Here is a 14,976-nt window from a genome sequence, read left to right as displayed (position 1 = left end):
TTTTGGACCAACGTTTTACTGAAACAACTATCTGGCGGACAAACTGACATGGACTCTCAACAAACTCTTGGGAGGAAACTTTACAAATCTCTTATTTTGAAACCAAGGAATATTCTCATGTCCGAAAAAAAATTTCTCGGTTATTCATTGATGAAAGTTGCCTAATATTTGCGAATGAATCAGATAGATGTGTTTATATATATATATATATATATATATATGTTTAAAAACACATCTTCAAAAAAGGAGAAGAAAATCGGATCACAGAAGGAATTGAAATTCAGTCCCCTTGCGAATAAACAGGAGCACGGCAAACCAGAAAAGGGAATGATTTTCACTTACGGTAACTGTCATGCACGCACTCTCCTCCTAAAACCAAGTACAATTATAAAGGAATAAAAGATCGATAAAGAAAAATCGAATAAAGAAAAAAAGGAGACGTTAAATAAAATATAGTACTTGGCTAGAATTGCTTTCCGGTTGTGCAGCCCCTACTGCAACCAGTCTGATGTTTCTAGTAGGTAGGTTATCTACGGTTAGAAAGATGAGTTTGGAACCGTTGATAAAATTGTTTGAGTAATTTTGCGTCAAGTACGATTTTGAGTTTTTCTAAGCTTTTCAATGATTTTTTTTTCATTTCTGTTTTCATGTCAGTTTCGAGTTTTCTGGATATTTCTTTTTTGATTTGGTTCTCGAAATATTTCAATATTTGAAATCAACGTATCCAAGTGAAGAACTAACGCAAACTTTTCCAAGAAATGTCACAACTACCCTTTTCTTTGAACAATTCCAAAAGCCAATAATTTTTTTTAATTTTTGACAAAACGAATCACTTCAGTCAACGAATCAATTCAGCCAAAACTCGAAGTCTAACTGAACTTGCTATTAAATGCAGATGAAAACAGAGCTACAAATGTAGTTTGTCATCAATAAAACCTTCAGAAAACAGATTGTTGAATCTGTCTTCTGGATGACAGATTGATAAATCAGCATTGCACTCACAAAAATTTCTCCAAGCAGAGAACCCGAAGAACATCTGATATTGATATCCTGATCACTAAATACTATTTAAAAAGAGATTCTCTGGCTAGACCAGTCAAAAATAATTTTTTTGGGAGAAAAGTATCAATAAGCGATACAAAGACCACATCAAAAGATGCAAAATTTGTGCAAATTTCATACAATTGCAACCACAACACAACGTTTGACATTTTTAACACATGGAGCAAAACTGTCTCTATATGTGCTTTCTTTTTAAACTCCTTTTTTCTGAAAGGTAAAGCAATTTTGTTTAGTGATGTAATCATTTTGTATATTGTAAACAATTTCGTCTTCATTAATTTGTCATGTTCTCTTTTGTTATTTTTAATTTTGTCTTTATTTTTACCTTTGAATTTTTGAAACCAACCATAATCTCTATTCACATAGATTGGTTATTAACCTTTTCATCAAGATTTTAAAACAGGAATTTCTTCAACAAGATGTTGTTCTAAAATGAATTCATAGATTTCGTGTGATGGACAGTCAATGCTGCTGTCATCTGAAGCTGAAGCCATCTCTCGACTACTCATAAGTAATCAACTCTCGTTGTTTTCAACTGATGAAAGTTTTTTCAGGTTTTTTCTACTGATAGTCATGAAGTGACCTAAAAAGCTTCCCAATTCTTGGCCTAGGTTATAAAAAAATGGTTTGCTGAGACTTTCGTTGGAGTGAGCTTTAATTTTTTAAAACGTGCTACAAATTTTACTCACAGAAGAACGTTTTGTAGGCATTTTTCAATGTACACAGAGAAAAACTGAGTTAATATAAACAAATTTTCACATTAGTTTATTCCAAATGGCCTATTCTGATTCTGATCTGGCTAAAAGCGTAATTCGTTAGTACTTTTTCGATTCGGAGCAAAAGACAATTTGTTTAATCTGTGTTCTAACTAGCTATACCTTACGCAATTAAGTCCCATTTTTTCGTTGCTTCAATGTTTCTGTTGAACTCAAAACGTGATTCTCTTTTTTCCTATGACGTCATTTTTGGTTTGAACAGCAATTGATTACTTTCTTTCATTTTGAGCTCGTTGAATTCTTATGAACATTATTAGACAATAAAAGAAATTATAAAACAAAGTCCAAGCATTGCTACCCAGCCGTACAATACGCCACGAACGACCTCTAAAAAACTTTTTGTATTCAAAACCAAATAAAATTGAAAATGATAGAAAGAAAATTGCTTGGAATTGAAAATTATGAGCTGAGTCATTTTGAAGAAAAATTAATAATAATTAAATTAAAATCTCAGCAATGCTAGAATGGGACCAAATGACCCAAATGATATTAAACTGTTCTTTAAGAGAGCAGATAAATAAAAAATACTGTTGAAAAAAAGTTCGCTGAATAAAAACGTTAAGCTCAAAAATTTGAAAGGGGTACTGGCATGCTATTTTGGGAAAGACCATAAAAGCGGTTTTTCGGATAGTAGAAGAATTTTAATTGCCACGAAATGGAAATTTTTAAACATCAAAGGAACGCCGCTACACTTTTGTCATAATTGTGATCAATGATTTTCCAAGGTCATTGAATAGTGCCTCAAAATTAAAAAGCAAAATATCACGAAAAATAACCCCATTTACATTCTTTTGTCAGTAATATTTGTTAATTGTAAAAAAAATGTTTAAAAAAGAACTCAATGGACTGTGTATTGTCCTGAACAGAATTATACAGAAACACTGAACACTCGCAATTTGTTGCCGCGGTCTTCACAAAATTGCCACAAGTTATTTGAGTACCAAGAGTGGTGGGGGGTTCTTTACTGAAAATGACTTGCATTTTCAGTAAAGAAAAAGTTTCAGCGCAATTCAGCGTAATTTTATATAAGATTTTTGCGCTGAAAAATTTGAAAAATCAGCGCATTTGAGCTCATTTTAGCGCATTTCAGCGAATTCAGCTAACTTGTTACATAAAATAAGCATTTCTTACAAAATAATGCGCTGAAACAGCGCTTACATCTCGACTCGGGACCGAATAGCTACATAAAACTTTTTAATATACAAATAAGTTACACAATAGCTTTATCCTCCAAGCATAGAGGCAAACTTTATTGCTGACCCCAAAACTGAGAGCACCCAAATGAGAGGTATGGAGGAATGCAAGCCAAGAGATTTTCAACAGAACGTGTGGTAGCTGACATAAAACGAATTGGAATCTATCATAGGAAACATTTTTTTTAAAAAAGCTATTTTTTGCTGTCAGCGAGCCCAATAGGTACGATAAAGTATTGATCGTGAGCAACTAATCAAATGGCGAAGACGCAAAAGCAAAACAAGACGTTCTGGCAAAACTCCGATAACGGATCGGAGCTGGAACATTAAGAAATCAAATCAGGTGACTTGAAACTGTTCGAAAAGAAAGAGAAAAAATTGAGATAGAGTCAAAAGTATTGATCCAATCTGATAATGACTTTGCAAATCAACTTGAAAATTGTGTTCATCTGCTATTATGCAATATAAGAAGCCGGTTAGATATTCACAAACGCATGGACGTCGCAAACGTAATGGTAAATTGTGACTACTTCAAAATCGTTTTAATTCGACAGACACCTGGTTGGTCCCAGAAGAACCTCAATAAAATTATCAAACCTCGAAATTACTGTGAAACAATAAGAGGTAAGGCAAAAAAGAAGTTCTTACTTCAGTTCAAAACAGCTTTCGAAACTGTCGAAATTTACTTAGATACTGTAAAGGAACCAAGTTCCTTTATATTTTATCTCCCCCAACACCTTCATTTTCCTCCTCCCACCTACACTTTCGTCCTCCAAAACCCATTCATTTCCTGATTTCCATTCCCCCAACCTATTTCCATTGAAGCTATTTATTTAAGTTGATTTTATTGAAGAAGTCAGAAGTGGTTCAACTTCACTTTCAATATTATTTATAGTAAGGGATTTCCCGTTTTTAACCACAACTTGTGTGCCAATGGCGCGAATTATGATGTATTTATAGAGGTTGATTTGCTACCATGTTTGCGACCTTCAGAAATACAAATATTAATAAAAAATTGTCTTGGTATGCAAGACTTAGCCCGAAGAGCATAAACATTTCTGGCGTATCATAGGGTCTAAAAGGGACCTTTGAAACTTGCTCGACTCAGACTGGGGAATTTTTGATTTTATAGGGGGGAACTTAGACATTTGACACTTTGAACATTTAAACTCTGGTTTGATAACTTCACATGTTTTAATCAAAAAGATCACAATCACAAAAGATCCAACTGATTTTTAATGTGGCTCTAGAAGTGAAGACTGATTTGAGAGTTCTCCTGAGAAGGATGCTTGCGTGTGACGCCTAGTCACGACAGATGGGCTAGCCTTACTTGCAGAATTGAAAGTCTTCATTTCAAAAGTTGGATTTTAATAGGCGTCTAGTTATCGTTGGATCAATATAGTATCTTTCCGCATTAGTTCTGAAAGGAGTAGGTCCTCCTCTAGGTGAATTTTGAAAGCACCACTAACACACATTAACTTAGGATTAGTTGCAGGGCCTGGTATGCCCTTGCTACCTTAAGGTTTATAGGAACGTGAGGATATCCCCCCACCAGTGTCAGTAGACACACACAATAACCAAAAGTTAGCCACCACAGGTTAGAGTTTTTTCAGTCGCGCTCGAAAAACAAAAAAGCAACGAAGTAAACATCACATTTATCTAAGTTTGTAATAATTTCACTGATTAGTGGAAATGTTTAACTCTATGCAACTTCTGATTAGCATCACATCTGTATCAAACATCACTGATTAGTGATAGCGACAAGCAAAAACATAGAAAACAAACAATAAGCAAAAAACAATATCTAAGCACAGTAAGCAACAGCCTCATTTAAATAATAGGTTTTAACAAAACAAAAGATAGAATAGGGCTGTTACAAGGAAACTTAGTGCAGTAACAGTGCAGTATAAACTTTGTAAAATAAGAAAAGTCTTCTAAAACAATCAATATGCCAAACAAATCCAAAGCATCATCAGCAGCAAAGAACAGCCTAAAGCAACAACTTCAGTTGAAAGTGATAGAGTGGAACGCAGTAAGAGACCTCTTCGAAGAACAAAGCAATAGTAACGAAGGTCTAAGCATACTACTTGAAACTTTGAAACTGTTAAGGTCTCAAAAAGAGCAGTTAGACAGAAGTTGCAATGAACTCATGAAGCTACAGCTGACAAGTGAAGAGTTGAAAGCACTTGCTAATGAATCTGCCGAAAGAAACATAACCATGCTGAAATGCAAACCGAGAGCAAAAATACACAGTAAAGATGCAAGTGACTCTAAATCCGCTTTTAACACATCAGCAGCGCCTTCCCCTAATCTATTAAGGAAACAGTACCCTTTTTGCAATAGAGCAATGAAACATCATTTCGCAAGCCGCAACAACCAGTAAAGTAACAAAGCTGACTCGTCCGAATCAGAGGACCCTGATAGTTCTCATCCCACTCTGAACATTGAAGAGAAAGGAAGGAACCGGGAATTTCTCACAGGGCACTGAGAACAGATGAACGATCGAGAGAAGAGAACAATGTTCAACGACAGAGCCTACTTGAAATTGAGGACAGCAGAGCAGGGCATTTGCAACAACCATGTTCTTTTCACAACAATAACCAAGCTGCTCCAACCATAAGCCATAGGTACACACCGCAAATCAATCAACTACCAGTGAACAATTTCAGTGGACGTGATGGACGCAATAAAAACGGCTATAACAACAACCTATACAATAGCTTTCCGAGTTTCCCACCAGACTGGATGCAACACCAAGCACTGATGATACAGAACACATTGAGTTTGCCTAAGACTTCAATTGACAATTTCACAGGTGACCCTCTGAAATGGCATCAATGGTTCAGTTTCTTCAAAGCAACCATTCACAACAACAGTGGCCTCTCAGACGCCCAAAAAATGACATACCTCCAAAACGCTGTAACACATAAAGCAGGAGGTTCCATAAGTGGATACTCCTACAATGGTGATTACTACCATGAAGCCATCGCTGAACTGACCAAAAAGTTTGGCAAACCACAGCATATTCTCGCTGCATACCTGGATCAATTAGAGAAATGGCCAAAACCCAGATTAGACGAACCAAACTCTTTTGTGAGCTTCTCGTCTTTCTTGAAGAGACTTGTACAAACCTTCCGGCTCCACAACTTTGAAGCTGATTTGAAGTCTTCAGCTGTCTTGAGAATGGCCAGAGACAAACTGAACCCTAACATGATAATCAGATGGAATCAGCACACAAGAAGCCAAGGCTTGCTGCAACCTAACCTTACCCACTTTGCTGATTGGATTGACTCCTACGCAGAGGCGTGCGAGAACATCTCCCCACAACGGAACCAGAGAACCAGAGTGAACACTTTTTCTAGAAGGGGGCCACCAGATGTGTCATGTCAACTCAGCTCACAAAACCACAACCTTGGTCGTTGTCCCGAATACTTGGAAAAGTCAGTATATGACCGACAGGGTAGTGTGAGGAGAATCAATCTCTGCCCTAACTGTCTAAGAGCTCACGAAAAGGGTCTCTGCCAAACGAAAACAAGGTGCCTTGTGGACAGATGCAATGGCTTCCATCACTCAACGCTCCATAGGACAGATGCAAGGCAACAGCAGCAAAATGCACAACCAATTGGGAACTGGAATCAAATCTCACAGAACAATGTCTTCAGAAACCAAAAAAAGCAAAACCAGTCAAGCTTTAGACGTAACTTTAATAATGAAAACCAAAGGCACCAGACGAGTTCAAACTACAACCAACAGAGTGGAAACCAGAACAAGCGAAGTGGATCTAACAGCAGCACTTCACACAGGGGCAACTGGAACAAAAGTGGTTTTCACCCTCAGCCGATGAACGCGCAGTACAGCGTCAACAGACAGCAGAGTAACAATCAACGCACTGTAGCCCAACAGCAAGCAACTACTTCGCAACAAAACTACACCTGCAGCAACCAACAGGAAACTTCATTAATCAGACCGCAGATACAATTGCAGGCGATACCAGTAACACTTTTCAACAGAGATCTTTGCATTGAAACCTACGCTTTTTTGGACAGTGGCAGTGACAACAGTTTAACAACCGAAAGACATAACCCTACCACTAGCTTCACTTCACGGTGAACACTCAGTTATAACAGCAGATGTCTTGATCGGCATAAGAGCTTTGTGCAGCAATTGTCCTGTGATCAGAATCCCTGTGTACGCAACAGCAATGGAGGAGTTTCGAATGCCCAGAGTTCAAATTGAAATGTTGAATGAGATCTGCAGAGACCACTCTCATCTCCAGAACACAAGATTTCCAACAATCAGAGACAACCGGATCGGAATTCTGATTGGAGCAGATGCATTCACAGCAACGGTTCCCAAACAGTTCACAACAGGACCCACTGGCACCCCATACGGAGTCAACACTCTGCTTGGCTGGACACTGACAGGGCCCATTCCTCAGAGGTACACACAGAAGAGGGTCGGACATTCAAACAGCACAAGCATAACACTTTTCAATCATATCAGGAGACAACAAGACTATACAGATGAAGATTTTCTCCAACTCTTCTGGACAATTGAAGGAGTTAACTTCAAACAGTGTTCTTCAAAGGGACAATCTGCAGATGACAAAGAAGCCCTGTCCATCCTCAATGATACCATAAAACATATTGGTGACAGTTACCAGATTGAACTTCCATGGAAAAAACTCCCTAACAACTACTTCATGGCAAAAGTTCAGTGGCACGCTCTGCAGCAGAGACTGGAGAGGGACACAAACTTGAGAGACCGATACGAGGAAACAATCAAAAAAGATTTGGATAAAAACTATATCACAACTGCAGACCCCAGTTGCAGACACTCTGTTTGGTACCTTCCCCATCACCCAGTGATGAACAAAAAGAGACCAGACAAAATCCGCAGAGTCACAAATGCTGCTTCCAAATATAATGGTACCTCACTCAATGATGCATTGGTCACAGGGCTGGATCTACTCTGCAACCTGCATGGCCTTCTTCTCCGCTTCAGACAGTACTCAGTGGCAATCACAGCTGACATCGAGGCGATGTTCATGCAGATTGGCATCCAACCACAAAACCAGGACTATCTCCGTTTTCTGTGGACAGATAATGGCAAGGAGAAGATCTTCAAATACAATCGGTTCATTTTCGGAGCCACATGCTCACCTTCTTGTGCGATTTTTGTTCTGCAGAATTGTGCAAAGGACAAAAAACAAGAGCATTCAGAGGCGCACAAATCAATCATGCAGCAGTTCTACATGGATGTTTTCATGCAGACCTACTCTTCTGAAGGGGAGGCCCGCAGAAGTGCAGAGGAGATCAAAACTGTTTTACATACAGGAGGATTCAATCTGACGATGTTGCTGAGCGACAAACCAGCCGCATTAGAAAACCTACTGGAAGAGGACAAGGCAGAAATGAAAGCCCAAAGAATCCTTGGTCAGACGTGGGACCCCAAAACTGACAAATTGATGTTTGCAAAACCAAAGCTTCTGTACAAGAGACAACAGATGACTCAAAGAAAGGTTCTTTCAATGGCAGCTTCTCTGTTCGATCCAGTTGGAGTGATTTCACCCTTTGCCATCAGAATTAGATGCATTCTCCAAAGAGTCATTAAAGAGGGAAGGAACGGGCATCAACCTGTGTCAGAATGCTACCAGCAAAAGCTACAGGAGTGGATGGATGAGCTCGACAGCATGACTTCATTCCAAATTCCTAGATGCTTGATTGCCAACACCAATGGGACCCATCAACTTCACACATTCACTGATGCCTCAATGAGTGCAATTGCTGCCATAGTTTATTTGAGGACAACCAACGCCGATGGATCTTGCACATCGAAATCTGTGATCAGCAAAACAAAGGTGGAACCGATCAAGCAGCTGAGCATTCCAAGACTGGAAGTGGAAGCAGCAACACTTGGAGCAGAGCTGGCTGGGTTCTGTGAGAGCGAGATGACAACAATCATAACCTCAAATCACTTTTGGACAGATAGCACGGCTACACTTGGATGGATACAATCCAATCAAAGACAGAAAATGTACATTGCCAACAGATTGACCAAAATTCACGAGAATTCCAACCCACACAATTGGAGACACATCCCTGGAAAGGTGAATCCCGCTGACCACGGCACACGAGGCCTCATCCCATCAGACATACCAAATCTGTGGCTTCAACCACGGGACTTTTTAAGCACACCTACCTCAAGACTCCTGGAATTTTGCAGAGGACAGTGATCCCCACATATGCGCTACACAAGCGACACATCTTCAGACGCCGGTCATTGAGGTTGAAAAATTTTCAACATGGAGTCGACTACTCAACTCTACTAGAATAGTGTTCCAGGCAATAAGACGCTTCAAGGCAAAACTCCGAACTAGAAGACAAAACGAATCCCGTGGGACCTCCAACGCTGACAATTTTCCATCAGATGAGAACGGGGCAAGGAACTACCTTATCAAAACGTCCCATAACGAATTTTTCTCAGGAAAAATTTCTACACTGTTGAAGGGAAGCAATCTCGAGAAAGGAGACAAGCTGATGCCCTTCACTCCCTTTCTAGATGACATCGGACTCTTGAGGGTGGGAGGAAGTCTCAACAAGGCACCTCTAACCTACAGTGCGAAAAATCCCCTCGTTCTCCATAGTAGGAGCAAAAATGCAAGGCTGTTGATTGAAAAGGCGCACCATGACTGTGGCCATCAGGGCGTGGAACATGTGAAAGCTCACCTGCAGCAGACTTTCCTGATGATTGGGTCGAGAAAGGCGCTGAGAAGTCTGGGGATATACTGTTTCATTTGCAGACGATAGAGGGCTGACAATGTGAGACCGAAGATGGCCGACCTGCCTGAATTCAGTTTCCCAGATGTAAACAAGCAGTACCCCTTCGTCAAAACAGGAATGGACATGTTTGGACTATTCTATATTGAGGGCAAGAGAGAGGGCACCCAGATGCACTGCGTCTGCCTGTTCACATGCCTGGTCACAAGAGCTGTCCACCTAGAAGAGTGCCATGACCTCTCAACCGATTGTCTTCTCATGACCATTTGCAGATTTGTATCACGACGTGGATACCTTGACCTCATTGTGAGTGACAATGGCAAAAACTTCATTGGAAACAACCAAGCAATGAAGTTGAAGTTCCAAAGAACCTACAAGCCAGACAACGAGTACATCAGACTGCAAATGGATCAACAAAAATTTCAGGGGACTTTCAATCCTCCATTGGCACCACACTTCGGAGGAGTCTGGGAGAGGCTGATACAGACCGCGAAGAGGAGTCTACTAATAGTGCTGGGCAGTCAGAAACCAACACTCTCAGTTTTTCAGACAGATGTGGCAGAGGCCGAGGCAATTCTGAACTCCAGGCCATTAACTCATGTGGGCTGCAGCATCTCAGATGAGGGACCACTTACTCCGAATCACTTCTTTCTTCGCAGACCTCACATATGTTTGAAATTTCTTGTGAACAGCAGCCAGCGGTTCTCCTCTAAGGATTTCAAGTTGACGCAGACACTACTTGATCACTACTGGAGCAGGCTGCTGAAGGAGTTTTCCTGAGCTCAACAAGAGAACAAAGTGGCAAAGATCAAATGAGGAGCTGGATGAAGGTGACATTGTGTGGGTGCTCAAGGACTTTACACCCAGAGGCATCTGGCCTCTCGGGAGGACTGTGAAAGCACACAAAGGTTCAGACTGAACAGCCAGGAGCTTCGACATCCAGAGGTCTACAGAAATGGTACAGAGACCAGCAGTAACCCTATGCCGTGTATTCCCGCAATTGTCAAGTTCGCTGGAGGGTCACTGAAACAAGTTCATTGAAACACACACACACACATACCCACATAAAAAACTCAATATCAGAAAAAAAACTTTTTGTGCTTTATTTTATTGTTTACATTTTCGTTTCAAATGTTGCTATTTGTTGCCGGGAGTGTAACGGAACCAAGTTCCTTTATATTTTATCTCCCCACACACCCTCATTTTCCTCCCCCCACCTACACTTTCGTCCTCCAAAATCCATTCATTTCCTGATTTCCATTCCCCCAACTTATTTCCATTGAAGCTATTTAATTAAGTTGTTTTTATTGCAGAAGTCAGAAGTGGTTGACATTCACCTTCAATATTATTTATAGTAAGGGATTTCCTGTTTTTAACCACAACTTGTGTGCCAATGGCGCGAATTATGATGTATTTATAGAGGTTGGTTTGCTACCATGTTTGCGACTTTCAGAAATACAAATATTAATGAAAAGTTGATTTAGTATGCAAGACTTTGCCCGAAGAGCATAAACAGTTACCAAATGTACGGAGACATCAGGTACTTATCCAGATAGACTCAGACAGCTACAAAAAAACCTCATACCTGGTATCTATTTTTCCACAAAAGCTAACCCGTACAGTCATTTGCCCCTCTTCCTATCGGCAATGTTTGCAAGATATTAATAAAAAAAGCACCCTAATCAAGACAATTGTTAGCGACATTAATTAAATAATGTTGCTCGCAATTGTCTTGATTAGAGCGCATTTTTTTGAAATTGTAAATATTGAAAATATTGAAATTTCAATATTTGTGAGGGACATTGGCTGAATAGCAACGTTTTCAGTCGTCAGGTTTCGATCACGCCACCCAGGTTGAGGTGCCAGACCGAAAGTCGATATGTCCAGACCGAAATGAACGCACCAGGTGGCGCCGTGCGCTCAAAATTACACGGTCTGGAAAAAAAATGAACGCACGATTGTCTGGACATAAGCAATTTTGAACGCACGATAGTCTGGACATAAGCAATTTTGAACGCACGATAATCTGGACATAAGCAAAATTGAACGCACGATAGTCTGGACGTATGCAACTTTGAACGCACGATAGTCTGATCATAGGTAACTTTGTACTTGAAAATCTCGTGGAGCGCAGTTAACTACAATTGGTCAGAGACTTAAAAAGCCACCTCCCGGGTCGAGGTGCCACCGCTAAAAATCGCTAAGAGGTAAGATTTGCGGTTAATTTGAGAAAAAAGTGCAAGATTCGCGCTCAATGCAATGAATGCGGTGAAAAAAAGTGTTTAAGCGATGGAAATTGTTTTTCGCCGCTAGTCTTACACCATTTTTTGACCGAACCTCGACTCGGGCTGGATATCATATTAATTAATTGTCCTGAGTTGATTTTTAACGCATCTGTGGACAGGGAATTCAGCATCCTTATATAAGTTCGACCACCAAATAAAACTAAACTCGAACGGCTGGTTCAAGATTCCACAGCAACTGATTTAAAAAGAAGATTTGAGCATAGCTTTTGAATAAAAAGGACTAGAAGCAATAGTAAACCATTAGTCTGCTCCCTTGAGTCACAAGTAAAACAAAAAATACAATTAAAAGGAGAATTACACTTCAAAAAAGGCAACTGAAAACCGCGCGCCTATGAACATGACAAACTTCAAAAAAAATCCACTGGTAGTAACCTTATTAAATGAAAAACCAGTAAACGGGAATTACAAAAAGAAAAATATTCTAGAGAAGCTGCCAAGTGGGTTCGTGGAACCAAAAAAATATAATTATCAACAAAAAATGAAATGGGTTTTCATTTTCCGCTTCTCATTTTGAACCAAAATGCTTTCATAAGGCTTGTGAACATCAGAAGAAGATACAACATTGACCGGAAGAACTTCGTACAAATCTAAATTGCATCAGAAAAAATTAAAAATTACTAGACCACAAGAATTTGCAAATTAAGGGACGACAATTTTGCAAAAACGAAAAAAGTAGAGCAAATTTTTGACCGTCTGTTTTTAGCAAATACAATTAGTTAAAATGTTTGGTTATAGACTTAACTGCTGGTTGATATCTAAAGCAAAAAATTTGAATTATGTCAAAAGTTTGTCAAACTCTGCTCTACTTGAACATCGAGGCTAACGTGTTTTTGTGTCCTATTATTATATGGCTATTATTATAATTGGTGAAAACTTAACAACGTCTAGACATTGAGTTTGGATCTTCACATCATGGCACTACGCTAAAGTATTTTTTACTGGACTTACTATTTGCAAATAATGTGCTCTTATTGTTGGGTGTCTTTGTTAATGCTCCAAAAAATTTTGTGTTTATGTTAGTCCTGCAGGTCTGTTTTTTACAATTTTTGTACAACCAGTTTTTTCCGATCTTTTGAAATTAAGTCCTTTAATACTGCATAATAAATAAATAAACCGGCGGACATTAAATTTTCTTCCATAATACTACAACCCTTTTTACGTTACTGCTTTCTAAGTTTGCGAGCGGCCGATATTGTTGTAAAGGCGTAAATTCATGAATGTGAAGGCCCTTTCCCTCTTCCTATACTACGATTGGGATAGCCTATATAAAACGCAGCCAGATTTTAATGTATCCAACCGCTCGCCAGCTCTTTGAGAGCAAATCGTTGCAAGTTAATATTTGTGTTTTGGATCTTGGAACCAGAAAATATATAAATATCGGCGAAAAATGTATTGGGTTTGCATTTTCCGCTTCTTATGTTGACACAAAATGATTGCTCCCATAATGCTTTTTGCCATACTTAGAAGAAGCTACAACATTGACTGCGAGAACTTCGTTGAAATCAAAATTGCACCAGAAAAACTACTAGATCTCGAGAATTAGCAAATTAGGGGATGACAATTTTATGAAAAAGAAAATAAGAGAGAAACTTTTTAGTGTGTTTTTAACAATTATACTCAATTAAAATGTTTGTTTAGGGACTAAACTGCTAGTTGGTATCTAAAGCAAAAAAAAATGAACTATGTCAAAAGTTTGTCGAACTCTGCGCCACTTGTACATGGAGGCTATTATGTTTTTGTGTAAAATGCAGAAAGCACCTTGAATTTAAGTGACCTTTGGAAAAACTTTGCTGAATTCTCGACAGGTAATCTAAATTTTGCTCAATTGTTATATTACCGTCTTTTCATGGAAATTTATGGATGGGCGGAATGTCAAAACAAACGGAATTAATCTTGAGCTCGATTTCTATAACAATTACAGGAGTGCATATGCGAAATTGTTTTTCAATGTGGCTACTAATATAATTGGTGAAAAATGAACAAAGTCTAGAAATTGATTTGTTACATTAAAGCGTTTTCTATTTGATTTAATATTCGCAAACAATGTGTTCTCATTTTTAAGTACCTTCGTTAATACTCTAAAAAATTCGGTATTTATTTTAGTCCTGGAGGTTTAAATTTTACAACTTTTTTATAACCAAATTTTTCCGACGTTTTGACACTAGATCTACAAAATTGGATGAAAAACAAAAAAAACCGGAGGACATTAAACTCTCTTCCATAATTCTACAACCCTTTTTACGTTACTGTTTTCTAATTTTGCCACTGGCCGATTTTGTTTTAAAGACGTAAATTCATGGATAATAAGGCCCTTCTACTCTTCGTACTAAGCTTGAGGTGGCTTCTCTAAACCGCAGCTAGTTACTGACGTATCCAACTGCTCGACAGCTCTTTGAGAGCAAATTGCTGCCAATTAATTTGTTTTTTAACTATCATTTTTACCTTTCATTTAACTATAAAGCAGTAGCTACAATTATTTCATCTTCAATCGAGTTGAGAAGTTTTCAGAAAGCGCTTTTAAGATCGTGTATGTCTCCGAAATCAACTAAGTTCCTTAACAATCTGGAAAAAAAGAGTGTGAGTGTTATCCAAGCAATGAACGGAACAAGGAATCCCCAAAGTTAAACATCACGGCAGCATATTTCAAATTAACACAAAATTGCTTTGCACTCTAAACTTACTGCATTTTGTCTGACAATAGGAGCCTCGTGATCCCCGGGCCGAGGTGTCAACGCTAAAAAACGCAAAATTATGTAAGTTTGGTGTTGAATGCGTTGAATTTATGTAAGATATACGCGTGAGCGTAGATCTTACATAAATTCAACGCATTCAACGCCAATCTTACATAATTTTGCGTTGA

The 14,976-nt window shown here is 38.8% G+C and overlaps 2 protein-coding genes across 2 annotated transcripts; both read left to right on the top strand.

Annotated features, from left to right (window-relative positions):
* Nucleotides 1–4,979: 4,979 nt before the first annotated feature.
* LOC142344351 (uncharacterized) lies at nucleotides 4,980–9,840 on the top strand. The gene is made up of 4 exons (XM_075395939.1): nucleotides 4,980–5,356; nucleotides 5,512–7,137; nucleotides 7,211–9,140; nucleotides 9,304–9,840. Exons 1-4 carry the CDS (start codon nucleotides 4,980–4,982, stop codon nucleotides 9,838–9,840), a joined length of 4,470 nt encoding a protein of 1,489 aa, XP_075252054.1.
* Nucleotides 9,841–9,864: 24 nt separating this feature from the next.
* Nucleotides 9,865–10,590, top strand: LOC142344350 (uncharacterized). The gene has a single exon (XM_075395938.1). The coding sequence runs from the start codon at nucleotides 9,865–9,867 to the stop codon at nucleotides 10,588–10,590; it is 726 nt and encodes a 241-aa protein (XP_075252053.1).
* The last annotated feature ends 4,386 nt before the right edge of the window (nucleotides 10,591–14,976 follow it).

The sequence above is a fragment of the Convolutriloba macropyga genome, chromosome 8 (genome assembly GCF_964194025.1).
Source record: "Convolutriloba macropyga chromosome 8, txConMacr16.3, whole genome shotgun sequence".
In the NCBI taxonomy this organism is placed as follows: domain Eukaryota; kingdom Metazoa; phylum Xenacoelomorpha; order Acoela; family Convolutidae; genus Convolutriloba; species Convolutriloba macropyga.
Note: the sequence above shows the minus strand (reverse complement) of the source record. Positions and strands in the feature narration are given on the sequence as shown.

What these genes read in the sequence shown, in the direction of transcription:
- LOC142344351 (XM_075395939.1), top strand. Translation starts at nt 4,980, where the DNA reads ATGCCAAACAAATCCAAAGCATCATCAGCAGCAAAGAACAGCCTAAAG. An exon ending in CCTAATCTATTAAGGAAACA is followed by an intron (nt 5,357 to 5,511) that starts GTACCCTTTTTG and finishes AATTTCTCACAG; the next exon opens with GGCACTGAGAACAGATGAAC. An exon ending in GGAGACACATCCCTGGAAAG is followed by an intron (nt 9,141 to 9,303) that starts GTGAATCCCGCT and finishes ACACATCTTCAG; the next exon opens with ACGCCGGTCATTGAGGTTGA.
- LOC142344350 (XM_075395938.1), top strand. Translation starts at nt 9,865, where the DNA reads ATGGCCGACCTGCCTGAATTCAGTTTCCCAGATGTAAACAAGCAGTAC.